The 26697-nt window shown below is 40.0% G+C and overlaps 2 protein-coding genes across 3 annotated transcripts; one reads left to right on the top strand and one right to left on the bottom strand.

Moving 5' to 3' along the window:
* The first annotated feature begins 1269 nt into the window (after positions 1 to 1269).
* Positions 1270 to 9696, top strand: pde6b (phosphodiesterase 6B, cGMP-specific, rod, beta). The gene is made up of 23 exons (XM_068574039.1): positions 1270 to 1428; positions 1606 to 1917; positions 3137 to 3289; positions 3916 to 4005; positions 4128 to 4268; positions 4374 to 4448; positions 4574 to 4638; positions 4927 to 4993; positions 5106 to 5153; positions 5243 to 5392; positions 5590 to 5733; positions 6030 to 6095; positions 6213 to 6362; positions 6444 to 6551; positions 6697 to 6806; positions 7672 to 7759; positions 7851 to 7951; positions 8045 to 8152; positions 8237 to 8300; positions 8392 to 8466; positions 9038 to 9121; positions 9224 to 9371; positions 9653 to 9696. Exons 1-23 carry the CDS (start codon positions 1270 to 1272, stop codon positions 9694 to 9696), a joined length of 2550 nt encoding a protein of 849 aa, XP_068430140.1.
* Positions 9697 to 14306: 4610 nt separating this feature from the next.
* On the bottom strand, positions 14307 to 25418 carry fyb1b (FYN binding protein 1 b). 2 transcript variants are annotated; one of them, XM_068574404.1, is made up of 19 exons: positions 25323 to 25418; positions 21781 to 22681; positions 19902 to 20037; positions 19724 to 19797; positions 19226 to 19248; positions 18448 to 18506; positions 18064 to 18193; positions 17714 to 17873; positions 17323 to 17443; positions 17165 to 17184; positions 16987 to 17056; positions 16771 to 16854; positions 16266 to 16306; positions 15769 to 15841; positions 15524 to 15623; positions 15142 to 15304; positions 14962 to 14995; positions 14849 to 14880; positions 14307 to 14752 (listed from the first exon to the last, which is right to left on the bottom strand). In XM_068574404.1, exons 1-19 carry the CDS (start codon positions 25323 to 25325, stop codon positions 14730 to 14732), a joined length of 2247 nt encoding a protein of 748 aa, XP_068430505.1. In that variant the 5' UTR covers positions 25326 to 25418; the 3' UTR covers positions 14307 to 14729. The 2 variants fall into 2 exon arrangements, with proteins under 2 accessions (XP_068430505.1, XP_068430506.1); XM_068574405.1 differs by lacking the exon at positions 16771 to 16854.
* Positions 25419 to 26697: the final 1279 nt, after the last annotated feature.

The raw sequence follows: 26697 nt of genomic DNA, 5'->3' as shown, positions 1-26697 counted from the left end.
TCTCAGAACCGTCAGTCTTTTAGGTAATGACAGACATGTCTGTGGCGACCGGGGGAAAGGAACTGCACGTAGAGTCACAAGCGGAGAAAGAGAGAGAGAGTTGGGGTGCTGAGATAATCAGCTCGTAGCCTAACTAAATAGGGCTTATGCCAGATGAGGCCTTGTTTAATTAGGACTTAAAGAGCTTGTACAAGTAGAAGTGTGTGAGAGACAGACAGAAACACGACCTGCAGTGGACCACTCATAGACTGACAAATGTGATGGAAGATGGAGGATAGGTTTTAAATGCTCTTGGATGTACTTTCTTATATACTTCTGTATTTCAACATTCATCAAGAAGGACATGTAACAGAAATACAGGGGTCACAATTTCTTTTTATTTGTCAAATTGGCACATAGAAGTGGCATTTAACACAAACGAGATACATATAACCATTTACAAAACTAGATATTGTGTGAGTAGATCTTCAACAAATTATCTTTCTATGTTTTTATATTTATTTCCGACTTCATTGTTTTTGCTGATTGATGTCTGTTTATTTGTTTGACTGTTACCTTTGTTTGTCTTTGTGCACATTTATTTAACACGAAGAACTACATGCATTTAAACCTACATATTCATTATCCAATTTAAAATGCATGTCAAATAATTGCTAACTGGTTGGAATGGGAAATTGAAGAGAGCGGTAAAACTAAAGCGAGGGATATGCTCATTTTCAACCTTTTGTGTTAAATCTTGAATTTCCTTCAGTATATTTTCATGCATACTCATGTAATCTATATGTGCTGTTAGACACATACTGAATGTAGCACACTGGGCGCTGTAAAATGCGGCCCACGTATCTGTCACTCGATGATCAGCTGACAAGTTTAGCAGAGGCCGATCCCTGCTAACCTTCAGCACTGTCTGCTGATGACAGATGGATTGTTGGATTCAGCCCTCTGCCTTCTCCTCAGGGATCTCCCTCACTCAGTCTGCTCATCCCACTAATAGGGGGGATTATTTTTTTTACCTGCATTCGAATGTGTCCACTTCTGTTCTCCCCCTTTGTGTGTACTACCTGGGTAAGATTAGTTTTCTTTCGGGGAGTAACGGGATGAATCGGTGGCAATGTGCTTTGTTTCGCTTTATCCTTTTTCCTTTTATTTCTATTCAGAGAGATTGGAAGTAGCTCTTTCAGGGTACCGTTTGACCGAGCGGGGGCTCCATCACTGAGCTGAAGAGGGAGACGACGGGAGCTTTTGGGAGAAGAGGAGGAAGAAGGAACCATGGGTGCGCAAAAGGAAGACGTGGAAAAGTTCCTCAAGGAGAACCCTGCATTTGCTAAAAAGTACTTTGACAAGAAGATGAGCCCTGCCTCCTTATCAAAGGTGTCAGGACTCCCTGACAAACAGATTGACTTCAGCCAGTTCAAGGACCTCACTCAGGTACATTTCATTATTTCACTTCTTGTTTATCAAGAGAAAAGAAGCAGGGAGAGACCTAGTTGAGCAGCCATAAACCTATGCATATACAGTATAACCTCTGCACTTATTAGGAAGCTCCTAATCATCTCCCCTGAAAACAAATACTAAAAATGTGTCACATTTCTGCTCTGTTTCAAGCTCGAAGAAAGCCAAATCATGTATGAACTGATCAAAGACATGCAGGAGAACATCAACGTGGAAAAGGTGGTCTTCAAGATCCTGAAGAGAATCAGTGCGCTCATCCACGCGGACCGGTGCAGCTTGTTCATGTACCGCCAGAGGAACGGCATAGGAGAGCTCGCCACAAGGCTCTTCAACGTCCACACGGAGGCCCAACTGGAGGACTGTGTCGTGCCACCGGACTCTGAGATCGTCTATCCGCTGGACATGGGAATAGTCGGCCACGTGGCCCTCACCAAGAAGACTGTTAATGTGAAAGACGTCACAGAGGTGAGTGGGAACAAATGCTTTGATGAGTGAACTAATTAGATTGATAGAGTTGTACAGAGTATATATATATGGAAGGGGTGCATGGTTCCCATATCTGCACTGTTAGCTGTCACAGTGTCATTCATGATACTACCACCTGATGGCGCCACATCCTTCAATTCTTAAATCCTAAACATTATAGTTTTAACTAAGATGAACTAAGACTTTGTCATGTCTCTTACATCAAAACTCAGGATAACTAGCTCACATAGGTAATGCTTTTAACTTTACAGAATAAAAAAGACAGATAAGGAGCAACCTTTAAATTATATTGTGTCAGAAGAATCCTTTTTGACTTTTACCTAAATGCTAAATGCTTTCACCATTATGACAAATAAGATACATAACAGAGGCAATCGAGAAATACAATTTTATTCTCTAATGCAGGTCTATAAAGCACCGGTGTGAAAAGAAATGTACTGGGCAGCCATGATTTAAAAGATAGTTTGTGTAGCTTCAGCATCCAATCCTCTGTTTATGAAGTAAAAACTACACAATGTTTTAGTGCATTTTAAAAAAAAAATGTAATTCATTTTTTCCTTCCCGAATCTGTATGTTTTCATTCATTACATTTAACCGATGATGGGTGCAGACTAGTAAAGGAGGAGTTAGTGACACATATATGTGAGAGTGTAAATCCCCTTGTCAGACATAATCTATTTATTTCCAGATCCCATCAGCCTCTGCTCTAGCTGTGGATTAGACGCCTCTGGCATTTAGTCAGCAGGAATCTAAAACAGATCCAAACCAGCTCACTTTACTCTGCCTCCATACAGACTAAACTGCATCCTAAATATGTATTTTGTCCATTTTAATTAAGTGTTGTAGCTTCATAATGAAATTACCTTGATAATCAATGCTGGATTGATTTTTTTAAATGGTTAAATTACTCATTTCAAATAGTGCAATTCATCTCATGAGGATAGAAGGAACATAATTGACCTTTACAGACTCTACCTATGGCTCTAAACTCAACAATATACTGAAATAAAAAGACATGTTTTACACCAAGTTCGAGAACATAAACTGCATATTATCTGCTCTATTAAACACAGTTTGTACCAAATTTCTCCTTCAAAGCTTTATTTTTTTTATGTTTACACTATTAGTAATGAAAGCAAGAAATAAAAGCCTTCCAGGTACACTGAACATTTACTAAAAACACATGTTTTCTGTCTAGAACCAGCATTTCAGCTCATTCGTCGACGACCTCACAGAATACAAGACCCGGAGCATTCTGGCCACGCCCATCCTCAACGGCAAAGACATGGTGGCTGTGATCATGGCTCTGAACAAGACCACGGGACCACATTTCACTGCTGAGGATGAGGATGTGAGTCCCACACACAAAGCACACGCAGTTAAAGCACAAAACCATAGTTTCTTCAAGATGAAATATTGAACAGAATTTAATTTATTTGTGCTGAGAATCTCACATTGTGATGACAACTGATGAAGGCAACTGCCATCAGTGTATCACTGCACTCGTGAGGGAATCCCCTTCGGAGCGACTGGTAGATCATTAAGGTCTTTACGAGTGGGACCAGTTCAGTGTATGTTACGTCATTAATCCCAATTAGGATCATGGAAATAAGCTTGAGGTGGTCAAGTGCGTTATGGACTTAGATCTACAGCAGGTTAATGACTTCACAAACAGCGTATATGAAATCATAAGCAAAAAGACATAAAGTGCAGCACAATATGTGATCTCAAGGACAGCAGCAGAAATCACACTGTGATGTGAATACTTTAAATATGTTTACAGTCTAAGCTGAAGGCACATTCTTGGGCTCCTGTTTACAGAAAGCGCACCGTGTCATCTGCTGTAATGACTCTCCTTCTGTATCCCATATCTTCACACATCACCACATCTTTTATTATCAGAATATGATCAAATCAGACGTTTTCTTCACACACCATGTCTCATCATGCTTTCCTTTGTGTTGTTTCTCCATTTAGCTGTTTTTAAAGTATCTGAAAATTGCCACGTTGAACTTGAAGATCTACCACCTGAGTTACCTCCACAGCTGTGAGACCCGTAAAGGACAGGTGAGGGACGTTCAACCTGCACACGTTTCAAGAGAAGTCAGAGTTCGGCTTTTCATATACACAATGAGTGCATCATCACTGCGTGAACTGGATGCTGTGTTTTTTGTGCAATGTTTCTCTAGCTGCTGCTGTGGTCGGCCAACAAGGTATTTGAAGAGCTGACAGACATCGAGCGACAGTTCCACAAAGCCTTGTACACGGTCCGAGCCTACCTCAACTGCGACCGCTACTCTGTCGGTTTACTAGACATGACAAAGGAGAAGGTACTGTGCCGTTCTCCGTCTTTACCTGTATCGTCCCGTGTTTTAAGTTCTTGCATTTGTTACCATGGCGTGTTGACTGCATGTGTGTGTCGATCTTCCCTCCAGGAGTTCTTCGATATTTGGCCAGTGTTGATGGGAGAGCAGGCGCCTTACTCCGGCCCTGTCACTCCTGATGGCAGGGTATACATTGTTCTTTGTTTAATATATCTGACATTGTTGTCAAACTTTCTGCTTAGCAGTACATATGTCACCCTTGTTTATTTTTTTTCAGTTGTAACTTAATTTGTGTTTTATTTTCCCAACAGGAGGTCATTTTCTACAAAGTGATTGATTATATACTCCACGGAAAAGAAGACATCAAAGTAATACCGTAAGTAAAGCTTTCGTTTTTTGTCCTAACATTGATTCAAAATGGGGTCATGGATCCATAACCAACATATAAGAAAATACCAATAAATCAGTCGTAGTTATTTATAATCCACAGAACTAGCAACATTTTGGAGATCAGGGCTCGAAGTCTAATTGGTGTATTTAAGTACTATTTTAAAAACTGGATTCCCATTATTACACAACAGAGAGTCTGTAGCCCCGAAACTCAGTCTGCACACAATGTGTGCTCATATCTGCTGACTTGTGTACTCGCTTGTCCGTCTCACAGCACCCCGACTCCGGACCACTGGGCCTTGTGTAGCGGCCTGCCCACGTATGTTGCTGAGAGCGGTTTTGTGAGTTTCTTTTCATTACATTACGACAAGCTGTGGAATCGTCGAGAAACCAAATTGAAGTACTCTGGCCCATCTCCCACCGTCATTAATCTGTTGTATTTCTGCTCCTCAGATTTGTAACATTATGAATACTGCTGCTGACGAGATGTTCAAGTTTCAGGTAGGAGACTTAAGAGGGCTCGGCTCGGCTGACAGGTGAAAGACATGACATAATTCAGAGATGTTCACATTGTCTTTTGCGTGTTTCAGACTGAGCCACTTGACAGCAGTGGTTGGACCATTAAAAATGTTCTCTCGCTGCCGATCGTCAACAAAAAAGAAGAGATAGTTGGCGTGGCCACTTTCTACAACAGAAAAGATGGAAAGCCTTTTGATGATCAGGATGAGCAGCTCATGGAGGTACATGAACGCTACATTCTGTTACATAGCTCTGCACCATATAGTCTTTCAATATTGATGAAATACTCAATGAAGCAGTTTTTAAAAAGAAAATCAGAAACGTTGATACAGCTGATCTTGATACGACGTGGTTCAGGAAATTAGAGCAGACAATTTAATTTGCATTGCCTGCGAAAAACGCAACCTCTTTTCCTCAGGCTTTGACCCAGTTCCTGGGCTGGTCTGTTTTGAACACGGACACTTACGACAAGATGAACAAGCTGGATAATCGAAAAGAAATTGCTCAAGACATGGTGCTCTACCATATCAAATGTCGGGACGATGAGATCCAGAATGTCCTGGTCAGTGCTCTATTCTTTCTTTTTCCACCTGTACGCATCAAAATATTCAGATAAGTTTCAGCTTTTACCAAAATTGGTGTGCACTAGCATATAGCCTTTCATATAGCTTAGTTTTAATCGCCGCACTTGCTTTAAAACTATTTTTTTTGACTGTGCTGGCAGTTGGTCCGCCACAAGGACATGGAAACGGTTCAGCATCCATGTTACACACTTTCTGTTCAGTACGACTATCTCTTTGCTTTTGCTATTTAGTCATTTCAAACTTACAGCTGCAATGTTCTTCTCATTTCTCCCAGAACACCAGAGAGGTATATGGCCGTGAGCCCAGAGATTGTGAAGAGGAGGAGCTCTTCGATATCCTGGTAACATTGAAATGTTTTCCATCTAAATAGCACCTAATCTTTAGAAGAGGGGCCAAATTGTCAGTTTTTCCAATGTTTCATCTTTCTTTGCTTCTGTTATGTCTCTTCCCCTCTTAGAAAAAAGAACTACCTCCACTTATCAAGAAGTTTGAGATCTACGAGTTCCACTTCTCTGATTTCAACTGCACAGAGATGGAACTGGTGAAGTGCGCGGTCCAGATGTACTACGAGGTCGGGGTGGTCAAGAAGTTCCAGGTCCCTCAAGAGGTGATCTGGACATGCATGCAACGTCATTACCTGTATTCTCAAGCACCGAGCTCATGTGAATAATCAAGTTTCTCCACTCAGGCGCTGGTGCGGTTCCTGTACTCACTCAGTAAAGGCTACAGGAAAATCACCTACCACAACTGGCGTCATGGCTTCAACGTGGGACAGACCATGTTCACGCTCTTAACGGTGGTGCTATGTTTCATTATCAATTTACAATATAAGCTGTTTTAATTTCTGCAAGTACTTTATGTTCCATATCAATGCCTTAAGTCTAAAAATGTGTCCAATTCTTTGTTATAACCACTTTGTGTGTGTGTCTCTGTGTGCTCAGACGGGAATGCTGAAGCGGTACTACACTGACTTGGAGGTAATGGCCATGATCACGGCAGGCTTCCTCCATGATCTTGATCACAGAGGGACCAACAATTTGTACCAAGTCAAGTAAGTGATGTTTAAAACGTTTGAATTTCTTGGTAGAACAAAATAATCTTCCTACGCTATCCAAAACTTTATCTATAGCTGGACATACACTTGAGTTCAAAGTGATGTAACACAAATGTCATGCACCAATAGTAAATAAATATCACTTTGTGTTGTCTCAGGTAAAGACATTGTGATTACATTTATTTTAATCAATCAATCACATCTGAATTTATACTTTTACACTATACTATATGAATTTATACTATACGTTGCACATTTTGCTACACTAGTGCTGCACTTTGTCATCATCACATGGATTATTTCCAAGGATGCACCCCAAACTTCTTGCTTTTTTAGCACTTAGTCTGCCATTAAAAGACAAAAAGGAAAGAACATTTAGCCTTTTATGCTCTTTTGTTTTAGAATTCAAGGTAACACTCTTTTTAAGTCAACTTAATTACTTGAGCAGTTGCTGGAGCGCTGTAAGGAGACATGACAACAAAGTCATCTTTTCCACATACAGATTGAAAAGAACAGATTACCGCTTTGAGTCTTTTTTTTATGTTTAAATGTTGTTGGAAATGTATTAAATGTTAACCTAAATGAAGGCCACAAGTTGGTCCTCCAATAAGGTTGTTCTATAAACGACAAGTGTTGTATGAGTTTTGACCTCTTCATTCTGTGGCTAACAAAAAGACATCAGGGCTGCCAACCTGGAATGCCATATGAAAGAGTATATTTTGAAAGTGAGGCACAAAGTTTCAATGATCCTTCAAAAAGCCCACAAAGTCATGAAACTGACGGTATTGTGACTGACGGTTAATGTCAAATATAATTCTGTTGATATCTGAGGGATTTTATCTAATTTTTTTCACGCCAACAGATCTGGGAACCCTCTGGCGAAGCTGCATGGTTCCTCCATCTTGGAACGACACCATCTCGAGATGGGGAAGTTCCTCTTGGCTGACGAGGTGAACTGGACTTGTATGTGATTGAAATCTCTTCCTTGTCGCATCAGTCATGAACTATGACTGATGCCCATCTCTCTCATCTCATCTGCAGTCACTGAATATCTACCAGAACCTTCACAGGCGACAGATAGACCATGTGATCCATCTAACCGACATCGCCATCATCGCCACTGACCTGGCTCTTTATTTCAAGTCAGCAAAATCTCACATTGGCTCAGTTTCTCATTTCTGTAAAGATGCATGATGATGAATGTTAAAATAGCTCCTGACCTCTTATCTTGTCAGGAAAAGAACCATGTTCCAGAAGATCGTTGACCTTTCACACACATATGAGGATGAAAAGAAGTGGGTCGACTTCATGTCTCTAGAAACAACACGAAAAGAAATTGTCATGTGAGTACAATGAACATGTACAATGTGCTTTGTTTATTTTACAGTTCTTGATTTTTAAAATGTTTTTGGGGATTTTTATTCCAGGGCTATGATGATGACCGCATGTGACTTGTCCGCCATCGCCAAGCCTTGGGAGGTACAGAGCAAGGTGAGAAGCACAACAATGTAAAGAATAAGTGTCTCACTGAAGGCCTGAGATCTGCTTTTCTACTGACAGTATTTCTCGGTGTATTTTTCAGGTTGCCTTGTCTGTAGCAGCAGAGTTTTGGGAGCAGGGTGACCTGGAGAGGACGGTACTGGAGCAGCAACCTATTGTGAGTGAACAAACTGTATACAATATGTCTCTACATGCAGGCTATCTGTGGTGTGGAATTATTGCTTTCATTACCTTAATTGTTCCCTCAAATAATACTTTGGTGTCAGAAATGTCAAAACATATTTAAAGATAGTTCTCACAATGTCTAATTTCCTATGACCAACTTTCCAAAACACAAAAGACATTGCATAGGAAATGATATAAACATAGAAAAGCAGCCAATAATTACTCAGCACATATGTTGCCTTATTTTCTGTTGTATTTTTGCTTATTGTGCTGTTAGTAGTAGCATCGGACGCTCCAGTGGCCTATTGCCTTGAAGATATATGCAGCAGCAAGGCGTGTAGATAGACACGTTCAGGCTCACTGAGCTTAACAAGAGACTGTTAAAAAAATGTAAACTCACAAGAGGGTCTTTAAAGTTCTCAGGAAAAAAAGGTTGACGTCAAACAGATGTTTCCTAAATTCAAACTATTCCCAGTCACTTAAACAGCAACTGTTTTGGAATTCCTGGATGTCAATATGATGTTTTGTTGAGTGACTCAAGCGCTTTCTGTCCCTCCCACCAGCCCATGATGGACAGGAACAAGTCAGCAGAACTACCAAAGCTACAGTGTGGTTTTATTGACTTTGTCTGCACGTTTGTCTATAAGGTAATTTTAAATCTTGCAATTTAGCTGATTAACCTAAACTACTCTGTTTTTTATCTTTGCACACTCATTATATTACTGAAATGTTTACTCTTTTCTTCTCAGGAGTTTTCACGCTTCCACCCACAAATCCAGCCCATGCTGGACGGCATCCTGAACAACAGGAAGGAGTGGAATGCTAAAAAAGAAGAGTATGAGGCTAAACTCAAAGCCATGGAGGATGAGAAGGGCACTAAAGACACCGTCAGTAAAGGTGCAGTAATCCTTTGGAATAAACACACAACTGTGAAACAGATTAGAACTGCTGCCATGGCATTAGCACAATTTTATTCAATGTCGCGCCATTATGTGTCGCCTGATGTTTTGTGTGACTATGTAGAGCAAGTGTGAACATTCCAAAGAAGACTGGAGCTAAAACGTTAAAATTGGTTGTCAGTTTGAATACTAAAATTGTCTCAAGGGCAAACAAAGCCTATTTATGTTGCTGATCCACAAATGTAGTGACTCTTCCTCTGATGTGTCTTCGTCCATCAGCTCCTGCAAACAGCGGCGGCTCTAAGACCTGCTCTGTGTGCTAAAAGGTCAAACAGCCGGAGTGCTCACAGACGGTTCATGACAGACCAACTTCAGAATTACCTGAGCATCACAGCAGTCAGTCTCACCGCCAGGAAAGAAATGCAATAAAGTCAGAAAGACGGATACAAGAGTGAATGGACAGTAGTATTTCATCAGATAAACTGGTTTCCGATCAGAAAAGGAAAAACCTGAACGAGGAGAGAAGCCTCACCAAGAAGAGACGTTACATCTTTAAGGGACACTCACCAGGTGAGCCAAACATGTTACTCAGAGCAAAGCAGGACACCAGCTCATGGCTACACTAGTCATGACGACTTCTACTTTATTTAAATATGAATCAAGCGTAAAGGTGAATTTTCCAGCCCCTTGTCTTCTGAGCATTAATGTTAGTTCAGATGGTGCTCTGTGTGCTTGTTTGTTGTGGGACAACATTTTATATTTATTTTTACAATTTATTTCATTTAGTTATGAAGCACAGCAAAAATGAGAGGATGAAATGTGTAAATAAATGTGTAGTAACTGATACCCGTGTACAATACATCCTATGTAAGAGTGAACACACTATCCAAGTAATCCTTTGCTGCAAAGCCAGAGCCCCTGTAGATTATATTTCTAAACATATTGTATACTGTACATTACTGTAATATTGATTTAGGGGTTCAGAATTTGAGTTTAGTTCATGGGTAGATAGAAGTATAATTGAATTATTGTACATATATTCCAATAGTTCAAAAATGATAATTTGATGTTCACTCTTCCAGTCACTTACCATTTACAAATGAGTTTGTTTACCTTGATTGCAGAGAGCCAAGGGTAGATGACTCGAGACCGCTGCAGTAAAAGATGTATATTTTCTTTAGAAGAGATGCGGAATATAAATGTTGCTTTACTTTAAACCAGCCTTTAGTTGCTTAATCATGATGCCTTCACACTGTACATACATCTGAGAAAGTAGCTGACAATGTAATATTGTATGAATATAGAATGACAAATGTCTTTTTAATCTGGAAATGATTTGGTTCCAGATCAAACTAACTTTACTATGGTCTGAATGATTGGACCTCAATAGTTATTCTAACTTTTAAGCAATGCATGCTAGCAGGAGCAGCCATCTGTCTCCAACTGCTGCAAAAGGTTACCACTCATTAACCCCTGATGGGAAATTAATTTTCTGCACTGGTCCCATCCTAAATAGGAGCTGGGATCAGCAGCCTGAGGACAAACTCCAGTTCTGAGACCGGTGTCTTGTTGATGGGCAATGATAGTGTTCCGCTATCGCTAACAATGATGGGTTTTGATGAGAGAGGAAGGGGAACATGAAAACCCCACACAGTCAGGTCAAAGACCTGAATCCAGGATGTTGTGAGCCAACCTTGGAAACCAATTAGTCCATCACGCATCTTCAATGCTGATTGAGACAAAAGAACAACTTATTGTAATGACTTGTACATACTTGGTTTCTCCCTGTAAATACATACAAAAAAAATAATATTTTTCTAGTTGAGATAGAGATGCTTATTTTTTTAATAGTGAAAGTCTGTGATTTATAAGCACTGGAAAATGAGTCATGGAGTTGTTTCTCATTCCCTTAAGTGTTTGAAATATGGTTCTATGATGCTTTCCTCAATTTACTGATGTTTGAGTATTACGTTCAGATACTGGTGTGTCAGATCACCATGTAATAATAGGCAATAAATGTACCTTAATAAGCAGCAAACATACCCAATAATATGTTTAAGTAGATTTCCTGTACTATTTTAAGGCTTGCCACTTCAAATGCTCCATGTGAACTATGATGACCCAAATAAAGCAAATGTATTTTTATGACTGTGTCAATTAATTTTCTTGGATGCTGAAAAGAACATTGTTCACAACCTAAAATGACTGACAACATAGCCTCCACTTAAAGAAATGTACTTTTATAGCCATATGACTAGTTTAACTTAATACAAATGAGGACCAATTCTAATAGCAACGTGAAATGTGCCACCACTTCATCACCGTCGTTATAGCATGTAGTATATAATGTAAGGGAGAGTTCATCATGAAGGTTACAATATTACACAACAAGATTGAGGGAACACTGTCCACACTGCACTTTCTACTACTGGTCCCTGACCCCAATCCTGGGATTGCTGCTAAACTAGGCCAGGATTACAACCATGCTCTTCCCCCAGGCTCATCTCCTACTGAAGGGCAGGTGCATACACACATACACACAACACGCATCGGCGCGCACACACACACACACACACACACACACACACACACACACACACACACACACACACAGAGCAATGTAGTCTGTCAATGTATTACACTAACAAACTAAACCTGAAAACTGACTTGGAAGGGTTAATTGTTTCAAATTATGTTCTATTTTAATGCGACAACAGACCCTAAAGTAAAATAAAAACAAGAACACTTTGATTATTACATAAAAAATATGTTTTTGTTTATTGAGTTTAGAGCATAGTGCCACAGGTTCGGAGATTGTTCATTTAAGGATGGTGTCAGAATTTGCTGCAAAGGAGACAGAACATGAGGGAAAAATGTGTAAATAAGAAATTTTGTGAAAATATTGTTGCAATTGTTTGCTTCATTTAAATAAACAACAATGCAAGCTGTGTTTTTGTGAGTGTTTGGTCCTGTGTTACTACCTTCAGCCAGTTGTTTGTCGATGCGCTCCTGCTCCTCTCTGGCCACTTTCTCTGCCTCCTCAACCTTCTTCTCCTCCTCAGCAATTGGCTTTAGGTAATCTGTACAGGTATGACACCTCAACCGGTCAATATTTCAAAACAATCACGTAACTAATCATGCAGTACAGATTTACAGGACACATTTAAATATTCATAACATATTTGCTTTATAAAATATGTACTTTTTCTTTTGCACGTAGGCTAGCCTTGTCTTAGGTTGATTGGACTAAATGAGCCTATTACGTTTTTATACTACTTCACTTTTGTTTAACTGTAGCCTTTGAAATTTGGACATTGACAATAACACTCTGCTGGCGCATGCGCAGACATGAACTTACCAAACCTCTGCTTGCCGTAGAACACGCCGAGCAGGAGAGCGGACCACCTGGCCGTCTGAAACAAGAGATTCCCAGGTGTTAAGTGGCGCAGCAGCAATGTCTAGCCAGTTGACTGAGTTATAATAGTAACGTTATGTTTCTTTAAGACACCAACTGCAATTATCCTCATTGATGTGACTGTGTTCAACACAACTGGATGAGGAGCAAAGTTCACTCTGTCTGACCCTTCTGCTGTTTAAGTGAATAACGCTAACTATACATTAGCCGTGAACTGAAATGACACGCTGCACTTATTGCAGCTTTACAGCTCGCAACAATAATCACGACCTTCACTTCAGAGAGATGTGGCGGATGCTGCTTATCTCAACCTCCTGCGAGGTTGTCTGGATATGTTGTAGACCTGTCAATGTCATTGGTAGCATTAGCTAGCATGCTAACCTAGCCACGGACATTACCGTCCAGTTTACCCGTACATGCGCGTGTAGAGGACAGTTAGTATTCTAAATTAGTTTATTAACTTTACATGTATGAATCCAAACTAGTGATATAATGTGTTCAGGGCAAATAATGTGTTATTATTACCTTGATGAGCGGCGACACTGCGACCGGAGGAACCATGGTGAAGCAAGAAAGTGGATAACTTCCGGACAAAGCGGAAGTGTTTTTTTTACTTCGTTAATCTCTCGACATGAGAGGGAAGTTTAAAACCGCGCGCTACGTTTCACTGTCAGACAAACGTCTTTCTGAAATGTAATATTTCCAGTGTTGTTTTTTTCTGGACTTTTTCACTATAACGATGGACTAAAGCAACAGACTATGACAGTTCCTGAAACATTATGATGACTAATGATGGACACAAGCTTGCACAAGGTAATGATGCCTAAAATGAATAAGCTGATACCAGCACAATTAGCAAAATAGATAATGATACTTAAACATGAACTGCTAGTCAAGGAGACATGACTTCCACTTCACAGGTGGCACCACCTCACCTCAGTCCATGTGGCAAAGACGTGAATATAAGTAAAGCATCAACCAGCTATTATTTTTTATTAGCAATGGTCTGATGATGATTTCTTTAATTCATTGATTAATTTTCACAAAGTTCATCCAAGCTCAATTAATTTTCTTTTGATCAATTAATGAACTAATGATTTCAAGTAAGTGTAAACTTAAAAAAGCTTGGTTGGTATACCGATCATTGTTCTTTTGTCTTTTCTCTAATCTCCACAGCAAATGAAAAACTCCAAATCTCCATATGAAATTTTCTGTTGTTGCAGTTGCGGATGGCTGCCACTAGATGTCACCTCTTCCCTTCTTGCAGACAACACTGCACCAAGAAGTCATGATTGAGGAATTGGAATATCTTTGTTCCTCGGAAAAGACCGTTTAAACTGTCTTTATTTACCCTGACACACATCTAGCACCTGCACACACATCACCCAAGTTTACAAGCATCACAATACAGTGTGGTGCATGCTATTGTTAGATGTACTTATGGAACAGGAGCACTCTCTTTATAGCGGGAATACTCTTACTTTAACAACAGGACACACTAAAATGTGTAGAGAAAATTGTATTAATGTTTTTCACAATTGTATGTACAGTATTATAGAGGAACATGGGTAGTTAAAACTTGAGACACCCAAGTTAGTTTGGGAGCACAGACAGCAATGGAGTATACACACAGCATCATATTATGGACATTAACTGAAGACAAAAACAGCAAGAAATGTTTAGAACTTATAGATATTATCGTAAAATTGCAAAACGTACAGTGCTGTGGAGGTTCCAAAGGCAAACAGAGAAATGCAAATACTGTTTGAACAAACGTTTTTTCACTTTGTTGATATGCTGCAAGTAATATGATCCCGTGAAATTGTTTTGTCCGTCTGATTATCCGGCGAACCGAAAGCAGCTCCCAATGTATTATTAATAAACACAATAAATAACATAAGCAATATCAGTGTGAAACAATAAACCCAGTGCAGGAAGTTTCTAATCGTTGTCATAGATGCAATCTGAAAGGAAAATGTGATAGTGATCAAAAAGAAAAAATATTATAAACACAAATTGTAAATGTATATGAAAAGATGAAAGATTAGCTGTAAACATACCATCTCCAATGTCATCGTAGATATCTCCATCACTGCAAACAGAAACGGAGCGATCAGTACAAACAGCATATTGTTGAGCGTCTACTCCTCGTGAAAATGTTCGTGGAACTCACTTCATGTCGACGTGGCTGGTCGATACGTAGCCAACTGGAAAACACACACAGGCAGATTTTAGACTTGCAAGGTCATATTTTGTGGCGCAAAGAATGAAAAAAACCAACACTGGACTCCTGAGCACATGTTTGACTTATTTTCTGTGCAAACACAAACACCAACAAGCAGCAGAGACTCACACTTTCCCTCCTCGTTCCGACAGATCAGTTTGTTGTCTACGGCCTTAACGATGACGTTGAGTTTCTCTCCTGCTTTGACTGGAAGCTCTTTGGCACTCCACTTCTTATTGGTGAGAGTCGAGGAGATGGTCACCTGGTACAGCACCTCTATCTCCCCATCATACTGATGGAGAATGACATCGTCAATATTGTGACTACAAAGACATTGTAATGTTGTATTATTGATGATAGCACGTCAACCATTTATGTATGGCAAGCAAAAGTCAAACTTTAAGTCAACTGGGATCATTATACTATATTTATGTGTTTAAATTAGGGAGCATTATAAACTAGTTCAGTTTTTAACACTAATATAGAAAGCTTGAAACCGTAAGCGACAGACTTTAAACTTTTTCCTGAAGTCCTTCTCCTCTTTCTCCAACTTCTTCTGCTTCTTCGGGTCCATCTCTTCCGGTTTGCTTTTGCCTTTCAGAATCGGAAGGCTGGATAACGAAACACATTTTTTGGCTACTTAATATTTTTCAACCAAAATATGTTCTTTGAGACTTTTGAAAAAAAAATTAAAAAATTAACGTGAATCTCAATGGTTGAGACAGTTATTTAATGTTAAAACTGTTGTCATCGTACCTGCTGATGGGAGGAAGGGGAGGCAGATTTTGAGAGTCAACATCATCGTATATCTCGTCATCTATTGCTTCTTCTAGATGATTTACCATAAAACGTGGAAGAAGAAGTCAGTTATTTGTTTGACTTTTACACATTTATATATTAACATACATTCAGAGGGGGAACATTTAAATCCGACTATATCTACAATCTGCATTTTGGCTAGTGAGGCATGAAAGTTCATATAAAATAAAGTAATTTATGCATTTACACAACTATAAAAAATACTAATGAGAGATGAAATGCAAAGTGTAGAAGCAATGTTATTTAAACTCTTAACCATGAGCAACTTGTCATAAAAGACCAAATAAAGAAAGAAAAAAACCCTGTTGCTTTTAAATAGAGCAACATTGTGTTATGTAGAGAAGAATAAAATCCAATGAAGGTCAAACGTATAATCTATGTTCATTAAATATTAATTCAAAACATGGTATTATTATCACAGTATTAATTCACACCTGAATTCCTATCTGCAGTAAACTGGCTGAGTGGAGGCGCTCTGGTACAAGAAAAAGAAAGAAATAAACATTAAAATATGACATAATGTATATCATCAACTAAAAGTAGGTTAACATGATTCACAGTATCTCAAATTATAAATCGTATTCATGATTTACCACACAATAATTGAGTTAGTTGGGCTGCACTTGAAGGTGCTTTGATTTTCTGATTCTGGCAACAGTCATGCATCAATTAGAGGCGTGCAAATGACTCGAGAGGATTAGTAAAATCACATATAATCCGCTGCACTGATTGTAATCACAGAAATGGCAGCAAATTAACATCCTCCTGTGGTATTTAGTAAGAGGTGAAGTGTCTGATCTGGGGAGAAAATCAACGTTTTAAAGCGATTTCATCTGAGACGAACTGGTTAGCCCTTGAAGGGGGAATGGCGGCTGAAATATTAGGAATTAACAGATGACATTAGGTCTGTGATCAGTCTTACTACTGAGTGTATTTTACACTTTAATGGTAGCAGGGCGTCTGTTCCGCTCAAACATCCGCAGGAAGCTACGAGGCTTCGTAGAAGACCTGGAGTCCAGGGGACTGGAGAGCCAACCAAGCATTTAAAGACCTGCATTTCTGTCTCTGTTCCATTTTTTTCCTTCCTGTGTAACCATCTCAAGAATATTGTACTGAAACACTCAATTTCTTGTCTATACACTAAGCAGTTCCTACCTGATTTCCATGTTTAAATCAAGAACATCATCATATATTTCTCCGTCGTCTCCTGGCAGCGGTGGCAGGACTACAGGACAACAGCAAACACATCATTTAAGTGACATGTTTCACCTTGACATTTACTGTAATTGGATGTAGTGGAATCAACTATATTGTTGCAAGGTGTTAAGCATACCTCCCTGTCCTTTCATCCCACTGCAGAGAGAAAAGATTTTCAAGAAATTAGTAAACTTTCATTTCTAGCCATAGATTGGAGAGCATGTGGTAGACGTGAACAGTCACCAGCAATAGTCGGTGGCACACGATGTAGAGAGAGAATATATAATTCAGTACCTTTTATCAGCCGCGATCACGTCGATGTCATCGTACACCTCGGGGTCGTACTCCTGCTGAGGTTGGCGATTCTTCAGAGAGTTAAAGTCAATTTCCACTGACGTGGTTTTTACATAACCAACTGTTGGAAACAAAGAGGCAAATCGAGTCAACTACAGTGGGGAGATTCCTGTTCCTAAATTAGGATTCGGGGTATGATTTATAGCATGTCTGTAGCTCAAATGTAGGCTTTTAAATGATAAATGAGAATTTGTAGAAAATAAAAAGATAATAAGGTGAGGAGATGTAATGTAAAGTCCTATCCTGTATTTTTCAGATAGGACTGGAAGGATTTAATGGTCAATATAAGTGCAGTAAATGAGAGCATTCAGGGGTAAATGTGTGAACTGACTGGATCCATCCGGCGTCCGTCCCAACCACCTTCCCTCCGGGTTGCCCTGGACACGTATGATGTCGAGACAGTCCCCCTGCTTCAGAGCAAGGTCGTTCTTGCTGCTTCGGCAATCCACCAGAGCCTTCCCTTGGTGGATGACCTCCAGAGGGCCAACCAGCTAACACACACAGCCATGCAAAAGCACAGACGACCAAAAAATAAACCAAAAGAAAATAGGTTGTTACATTTATTTACGACATGCTCTTGACAGAATATGTGTCCCTTTTGTATGCTAAGCTAAGCTAACCCCCCCCCCCCACCCCTCGCTGTGTCTCAGTAAATATTCACTTCCAGGCTTGTTGACTCACTTTGAATTTCTTCCTGGCGTCTTGCTCCTTCTTCTCACGTTCCTTCTGCTCCTTCTTCTCAGCCTCCAGTCGTTTCTTCTCCTCCTTGTCGTCTTTCTCCTTCTTCTTCTCTTGTTGTTCAGCCTCTTCCCTTTTTAGAGCGAGAGAGAGTTGACAATGGACGGTAAGTATAAATGTGTCGGATTGACACTCAAACAACTCCACTCGCTGGTTGACTACCAGACGCTCTGATGATTACAAACGTATTAACAAAGAGGACAGCCATGAAAATGTCCACATGACTCGTTGGTTGAAAGACTTCAGCTACGGACATAAATACACATTGAAAAAGATTCACAGACAGGGCAGAATAAGTGAGATGTGGGTTTTAATGAACTCTCTTACCATCGTTCATCAAGATCCTGATACATCTCTTCGTCATCATCATCCTCTTCCTCCTGGACCTGGACATCGCAGGAGTAAAAGACAGCAAATAGAAATAAATGACTCATAAATCATAACGTATATATGTCACACTTGTGCAGACATTTAATGAACATTTTCTATCCTAGTTTTCTTGTTTTTTTTCACTCACATCAATTAACGTCCCGCTGCATTTTTCATTCGCTGATTCACAATTCCTTGTTAGAGTTCAATCGAGCTTCCTGTCTGTGCTTTTTAGACTCACTAAATGACTCTCTTTTTCAGTTCTCCTCTCGCCTATTTACTAACTGTATGTTTTCAAGAGATGCTGCTACATATTGCACCACTAGATGTATAAGTCGCGTGTCATTTAGAGAAAGAGATCGCAAATCACTTTGCTAATTCAAAACACTTTGTCCGATTCAAAGGTTCGTAGTCACTGACTTTGCCTGCGTTTAACTTGGAATTAACTTTTCCCCCTTACATCACCCTTCATATGACTCAAAGTTCTGCACTTATTCTGCATGTCTTCGGTTCAGCTGTCACCTTCAGTTTAGTACAAAACTAGTTTTTACAAGCACTTTACAGAAGGTTAAAAACTGAACAGTAGTCTGCTCATTTCCCCTCTGGTATCTTTATGAGCACATGTTCTTTTCGGAGTGTGTGTCTGTGTGTGTGTGTGTGTGTGTGTGTGTGTGCGTGTGTGTGTGTGTGTGCGTGTGTTTCTGAACGTGCGTACAAGTAAATCAGCATGTCTCACCTTTGCCCTCTGACTTGGGTGACCTAAAGAGAAACAATGAATCAACATTACAAAACAATGCCATGCTTGTGCAATAGCTACTATGATCTGACTCGTATTTCCCATCAGACTATTTTTACAGCGTTTACTATTTTAGTAGCATTCCTAAAGAGTTGCTCGGACATTTTATCTCTTGATTCCAAATCTTGTAAAACAACATTTATGTGTTCAAGCCACTTGATGAGAACTAAACTTGAGTGTTTAGGATCTAGTATGGATAGAAACAACATAAATGTTGCTTCAGCCATTCAGTATATCACATGTAAATAAATATAATAACCATCACAAAGTCGGTAAAGAAGTTAGTGACCATAATTAACTGCTATGACATGCTGCTGGCTAATATAGTTCCTCTTATGTGGGTCTACAGAACAAGGTTCAGAAGTCTTATCCTGTGTTTTTGCGGTGCTGTAAACATAATGTCTTGCCACATGTGATCAGAAAGTGATGTTACTGAACCTGTCGATGGTGGAAGAGGTGGAGGAGCGCTGTTAAATTCATCTATGTCATCATAGCACTCATCTTGTTGCATCCTGAAAAATATAGACAGGATTGACCTTTTGTTCCATGCGGAAGCTTTCTCTAGAAAGCTTACAGTACACTATATATTTTGCAAGTGTGTGTATGTGAGGTTTACATGGCTCCAGGGTGCCGTGGGGGCAGACTAGGGACCGCCGTCTGAGGGGGTTGAGTCGGGGTCACATGGTTGCTCTGGTTAGTGGGGTGAGAGGTCAAAAGAGTTGGGAGGATGGGTTTCTTGAAGGCGCCAGGACCTGTAACAAAAACACATGGTCCCAAAATAGAAAACTTAGTGCAAGCGTATGAATGGATAGATAGCCTCGTCAATCCTCAGAGGATTAATTTGCATAGTCGCCCGCATGCAAGATAAAAACCCAACTCAGACAGGTCCCTACAAACAAAATGTGACGGTCTGAAAATTATCCATCACAAGTATAAGTTGTGAATTTGAATTTATTTATCAGAAAAATGTCGTAAAAGGTCTCTAAAGTGAAAGCACTCATAATGGAGAAGAATAGCCCCTTTCAGTGTTATTATGTCTCGTAATATTAATATAATATATGCATTATGTGGTAGCAGATTTTTACTATAGTGGAGCTGCAGCTGATTAAAACTACTTTATATATTGTTCAATAATTTCATTGTATACGTCTGGAAGGTAATTAGTGAAGTAAAAGTATGGGGGAATGATCAAATGCAGCAACAGCTAAATTGAAAGTGTTATTTTTGGTCTTCCAGTATTTGGCCATCATGTCAGCCACCAGCATCCTTCACCTCTGACTGGAAATCAATTCAGGTCAGGTGTGTGTTTAAAAACAGAGTCTCTCACTCGAAACTATCCCTTTTAGCTGGAACTTACTTCCTCATGTGCTAAAACAAACTGCTGTCAGAGAGCAAGTGGGGGGGGGGAGGAGAAACTGGACAGGGAACTTGACCGGGGGAAATAGAGGAACTAATTGTGTTACTGTTAAAGCTCTGAACAGCTGACGAAATGCAAGTCCAGCTGTTGTATTACAATATCTAAAAATGCTAAGCATAATTTACTTTAAAGCTATCATGCACGAGCAAAGGGAACTTAAAAGCACACACCCCGATAACTATAAGCAAGTGGTTTTCACAGCTGGAATGTGTGAACCGTCTGTCCAAAGTAGCGCTGCTTATGACAGACAGGAAACGCTCTCATTTCATCAGTCATTTAATCCGCTGCAAGTGCCTTCACCTTAAAGTGAGTGTGCATTATACCATTTTGAAACAAACTATGCTGAAACCGTTTGTCGTGTTTGGTTTGTGTGTCGCTTACGGATTGAAAGCAGAAGGACAAAGACTCGAAGTACCAAATGGAAAACAAATGCTGTGAATGCAGCCGGACACAGCTGAAGCATTCCTGTCTGTGGGTGAACATATGTCTACCTGCTGCAGAATTACTCTTTTTTTCAGGCTGTTTAATTCAAATAATGTCTCTGACTTCTTGATTATGACTTAGATAGGAAATAAATGAATACTGAAAAAGTAATTAAATGTATACGTTAGGGTCAGATGATATTTTTTTCTTCAAACCATGACATCGTTTTCATTCCATTTGTAAAAGCTATCGTGTTTAATTCGTTAGTAAGTTGGTTAAACTTTATTTCATTATGTCAGTGTCTTGTTGCAGCAGAGACCTGAGAACACGTCACATGTCCTAAAACACTAGAATCAGCAAATACAAATAAAGGAAATACGGAAAACACCTGTTACAGAGCTCTTTATAGCCTACAAAAGTAAAAGAAAGCACTGTTAACTTAACTTTAACTATGGCACTAAAAGTGATCACACATTTGTGCGATACTGAGTGTTTTAAAGTCTTGTTGATTTGGTGGCGCACTTTGCAAAATGTATTGCATTTGAATAAATACTGAAACATAGTCAATCACTGGATTGGTGGTCATCTCCTCATTATGAGTAGTCACTATTAGACCAACGAAGCTGTTAATTCCTGTTAATTAAGCTTTACTTACCATTATCATTGGCCACAGCGCCTCTTTTGAAGCTCTCCAGGTTGACTCTGGGGGGTCGGTTGGGCTTGGCAGGAGCAGGGCCCAAAGCTAAACTGTTAGGGAGTGGGTGACGCTTGGGGCAAGAAGAGCCATCACTGATGTTGCTGTGGGTAGGAGAAAGATTTCGAGGTTTATTGAGGCTAGGTTTTTTACTGACTAAAGGTTTTGGAGGAGGGACGGCGTTAGCAGGAGTGAGGAGGGGTTTGTTGGCTCCATCTGCTTTCCCGCCGCTCTCTGAATCCTTGTTGAAGTTATTCTGAGCAGTCCTGAAGTTGGACGTGGGCTTTAAAGCGGCGTTCGGCAGAGGCAAAGGTTTGTTTGCGGTGTTCGTGCCGGCTCCTGCCGTCTCTTCGTTTTGCTGCCGCAATTTTCCAATGCTGCTGCTCGGTTTCCGTTGTAAACCTCCACCACTGCCGTCTTTCACCCAGCTGGGCTTGGAGTTAAGGGCTGGAGAGGGTTTAGGAAAGCCAGGCTTAGAGTCGGAGGGCTTGTTAAACGGGGGCTTCTGGAGACTGCCCTTTGCTTCAGGAGCCTGTGAAAAAGGTTTATTAACAACGCAGGGTTTGGTGTTGGTGTCATCCTGGATGTTTCCAAACCTGCTAGCCAGGGCTTTAGTTTTGTTTGGTTCATGTGCCTCTACGTCACTTTTCGATTTCAGAAAATTGGGTTTCGGAGGAATATTTATCGCACCGCCCGAGTGGCTCTCCAAGACGGGTTTCTTTGCCTGTATGGTTGGGCTGGAGGAGAGGGTGGGTTGCAGGGGTTGTTTGATGCGTCCAGCAGGCAAGGAAGAAGTCTCATCAACGCTCGCCCCATTCGGTTGGAAGCGAGCCATCATGGCCTTTACGTCAGCTTTCTTTTCCTGGAAAGAATGGAAGAGGACCACAGAGAGAGAGAGAGAGAGAGAGTCAAATATCAGAATACATAACCATGAATGTAATTACATTAGGATGTTCTGTGCATGCCAGAGAATAATTTGACTTCAGCAAACAAAAGTCCTAAAACAGAAACTGCTGCACAAAGTGAAAGAGGGATGAAAGGAAACTAAATGTGCGTCGACTGACATAAAAGTTCAAAAAGGAACAGAACGTTGCACAATTTTTGTAATATTTCATTTCCTATTTCTTTCTCTAACTTTTAAAAATGTACATCCTATTTGTGCAACTCCTGCTCTCTGGTTTCTTCTATAACACATCTGTCTCTTTGTCTCTTTAACGCCACTCATTAACCATCCATGTCACGTGTGTCTATGTTTACAACGTCCATGTTAAAGTAATACTTTTACCACTAAGAACACTGAAGGAATCAGCAGCTCCCCGTAACGCCTTTATTCTAGCTATGAGTGCCCGTCATTTATCCAACTCAAAGCTCTTCGCTGTGATATGGAAACTATTGGGAACATTTGGATAATGTAGACAAAGATGAGAACATGTGGGAAACAAAATGTGTAGCTCATATACAAACACAATGTGTAAATGAAATGCAATTTAAAAAGAGAACATTTGCATAAGCAAACAGATTGAACTCAAATGACTCTTGAAAGCAAATTCTAAAATGTTAATTATAAAGTCAATAAAATAACGACTTTTGCTTGTCCCAGTTGTATAAAGCTCTTTATTACTTTTCAGACCACAGTTCATGTTGACGTCCTGGCTTGTCTAAGCTCATTCTCCAGTGTAGGTAAAGAAAAGGTACTTTTGTCAAGTATTTACTTTTGAAGGCGAGGGCTATTCACAATATACCTGTTATAAGGTTGAATGAACTTCGCAAATAAACGGACAATCGTGTGTTGCAGGTTGATTATTATTTGCACCGGGAATAAGTTTATAGAAAGAATTCTGGAAAGTTGCTCTGGCTGTGGCATTAAAACATCTCCAATCTGAAAGTCTGTCCTATGCAAGAATGACCATCAGGACCCAAAATAACAGGTTTGGTCAATTTCAGTAATGGAGCTGCTTTACAAAGTGCCACAATGAACTGACCAAGTAGCAGCCACACCTTTTGCAATAGGGCAGGTTTGACTGGAGTCCGCGCCATACAAGGAAGTGGAGATAAGAGCATGCTATACCTGCAGCGCAGCAATGAAAGTAAGGGGAAAACTGTGCAACAAAAAAAAAAAGAAGCACTGCACGATGCTAAATGAGAAGTTAAACCACAGTGAAGATCAGATCTTAAAAATATATGTTTTAAATATAACACCTAGCTAGAACACTATAAAAAATGACACTGACACCAAACCAGTAAAATAAAATGGAGAAGCTAAAAGGTGTTATAACTCTAATGATCTCAGTTCGATGTTTCTGAGGGATGATGTAGAACGAATGGTTTGAGAGTTTTTTCATTCTGCGGTGGAGCCTTCTCACTGTTTGATGGTTGTAGTAAATACATAACCTCTCACTTTGACTTATACTAACCACTTTTCAAGCCAACTGAGTTTCTGTGTTTGGTGCTCAAAAGAAAAGCTTTGGGTGGAGTGTCACTTTAAAGCTGCCAGTAACAACTTCTAGAGGCGGCATAATGAGGGCTGTTAAGTGCGACATGATGTGGCGGCATATGAAATCCGGGGAAAGTTCCCTCCGTTTCTCAACTACGGTAAACTCAAAATTACCCAATATGTTCTCAGGCGGTTGCAATTACCACTTCTCTAAATATTTGTCTCGTTGCAGTTTTGTCAAAGTGTTTTATAGATTTACACAAGACAACAGAACCACAAACTCCAGCCAAAATGACCAATTAAACACTTCTTCCAGCAAAGGTATGATTCATTGCTTGGATATTGTATTACTGCATTAGTTTCCGATGTGACTGAAAAGCATATGTTTAGATTGATTTACTCTGTATTCAATCCAGTGTTTTAGTGCAGAATCACTTTTATGGTCTGTAACTCACGGGAAGAAATGACAACCAAAGCATCACTTTGTAACTTTTCACTTTTGTAATTAAAATGCTGTTATCAGTTATAACGATAATGAGTCACAAGTGTATTTCAAGCCAAATGACTTGCTGAGAAAGGGATGAGAGAAAGAGTTCTTCTGGTCAAAACAAAGAGGAACCTTGGTTTCTATTTCCAGTGTGATAAAAAGGGGAGGCAAAAGCTGTCTTGCTCAATCTAGTTGACATGAAACCATATGAAAACCTGTTCTGACACATAGTTTATATCAAGAAATGAAGCAAAAACATACATTTTAATTTAAAAAATCAAATGGGTCACAAACGCTAAATTGCTACAGTGACTTTGTCGTGAAAATGATGTTGAATGCGAGCCAAGTATTTCTATATAATATATCCTCTCCACTCCTGCACGTAGAAACATGCTCAAAACAAATGGCAAATATGTACATATAAAAAATAAATGGCTTATGGGGTGGGGGGGGGGGGTTGTTGCAAAGAAATACTCAATAATGTCCGTTCATAATAGGAGCATTTTGCAGACGAACTCTAATATCTAGAAAGTGATTCATCTGAATAGTTTTACAGTTAGTGGACAGTTAAGTTGTACTCACCATGCTGAGGACGGTAATCCAAGGCGACTCTGCTCGGTCTGAACAGTTGGTGTGAAAAGTGGCGCAGAGTGTGTTTGGTCAATGTTTCTGTGTGAGTTTCTGTTCGAAGAGTGTGAAAGAGAGAGAGAGAGAGAGAGAGAGAGAGAGAGAGAGAGAGAGAGAGAGAGAGAGAGAGAGAGAGAGAGAGAGAGTGAAAGAGAGCGAGCCACCGAGATAACGCGCATGACAAAAAGTGTGACAGAGCAATAAATGTTTGACTCTGTGTTTGTATGTAAGGGGGTGGGGGGGGGGGGGGGGTGATGGACACTCCAGTTCTGCAGCTACATTAACAGACTACTTCCTCTCTCTGTGGTATGTGTGTTTAGTGCGTGCATTAGTCTCCCAGCCTCTGTTATCTGTGTGTTTTGATCTCATGGATTTGCCTGCATCCTCGGAAAACTACCTGCAGTTTCCCTCTGTGCGTAACAACTGGTGCCCACTCGCTCGGTGGCAGGGCAACAGAAAGAAACACTGTGAGACGTGTTCCTGTGCAACCGTACTGAACACTTTAAACACAGGTTTAAATATGACCATGAGTGATGCTACGACTGAAAGCTACATAGCGACACGACAACCACAGATGCGCTTTTGCCCACGTGTGCACAACAACAAGACCAACAGTTGTGTGCTCGTGGCTCTGTGAGGCTGCACGTGTGCTACTAACTTTGATCACCCTGAATAAAGAGACGACAATAGGATGTGAACAGATGCTTTTTGTGAGGAAGTTGACTCGCTTAACCTCAGTGGATGTCATGATTGTCCTTTAGTTTCATCTCCACATGATTATTTCATTTGACATGTGGTGGCAAACCAGAGCAAGCTGTCAAGGCCTAGTAAACTGTACTTCCTCATGATAGTCACAGGTATTTGTTTTTTTGTACTTTCAGAGCTCATTGTGGAGGCTGTAAAGTGTTTGAATTGCTGTAGTATTTATTTGTGATAGGGTTTTTACTTAGTGTGAAAGAGGGCTGGAGAAAATAATGGTTTGCAATAAAAAAGCAAGCTTCTGTGCTCATTTGATATCTGATCAATTCTGAATGTTATCCTTCACAAGTAAATTAAACAACCAATTACAATTATTATGATTTTTTTTTTTTAACGAAAACAATGTGTAACTTTAGTTTCAAGAAGTAATGGTGTGCGGTGGACCTTCATCATGAGACCTCTCATAAATCTACAGTAATAAGAGCCACTGCAGGTTGTTGCGTGCAGACTTTCTCCAGGATCTTTCCCATCATCCACAACATGACACAATCAGTCTCTAACCTGCCTGCCTGACGTTCGTTTGGACTGTGAGAGGTACATCACGGAATATGCAAACTTGATGATATTGGCA

Source organism: Clinocottus analis, unplaced genomic scaffold (assembly GCF_023055335.1).
Source record: "Clinocottus analis isolate CAN_PGR_092001 unplaced genomic scaffold, fCliAna1.0.p SCAF_13, whole genome shotgun sequence".
NCBI lineage: Eukaryota > Metazoa > Chordata > Actinopteri > Perciformes > Cottidae > Clinocottus > Clinocottus analis.
This window is presented reverse-complemented; position numbering and strand designations above follow the sequence as displayed.

Excerpts from the sequence above, each read along its gene's own strand:
- fyb1b (XM_068574404.1), bottom strand. Across the intron at positions 17,444-17,713 it reads ACGGACGCCGGATGGATCCA|TTGGTTATGTAAAAACCACG; the intron begins GTCAGTTCACAC and ends TGTTTCCAACAG. Across the intron at positions 15,842-16,265 it reads TACTGCAGATAGGAATTCAG|AAGAAGCAATAGATGACGAG; the intron begins GTGTGAATTAAT and ends TAAATCATCTAG.
- pde6b (XM_068574039.1), top strand. The coding sequence starts at position 1,270 with ATGGGTGCGCAAAAGGAAGACGTGGAAAAGTTCCTCAAGGAGAACCCT. Across the intron at positions 4,006-4,127 it reads GTGAGACCCGTAAAGGACAG|CTGCTGCTGTGGTCGGCCAA; the intron begins GTGAGGGACGTT and ends ATGTTTCTCTAG. Across the intron at positions 5,734-6,029 it reads ATGAGATCCAGAATGTCCTG|AACACCAGAGAGGTATATGG; the intron begins GTCAGTGCTCTA and ends CATTTCTCCCAG.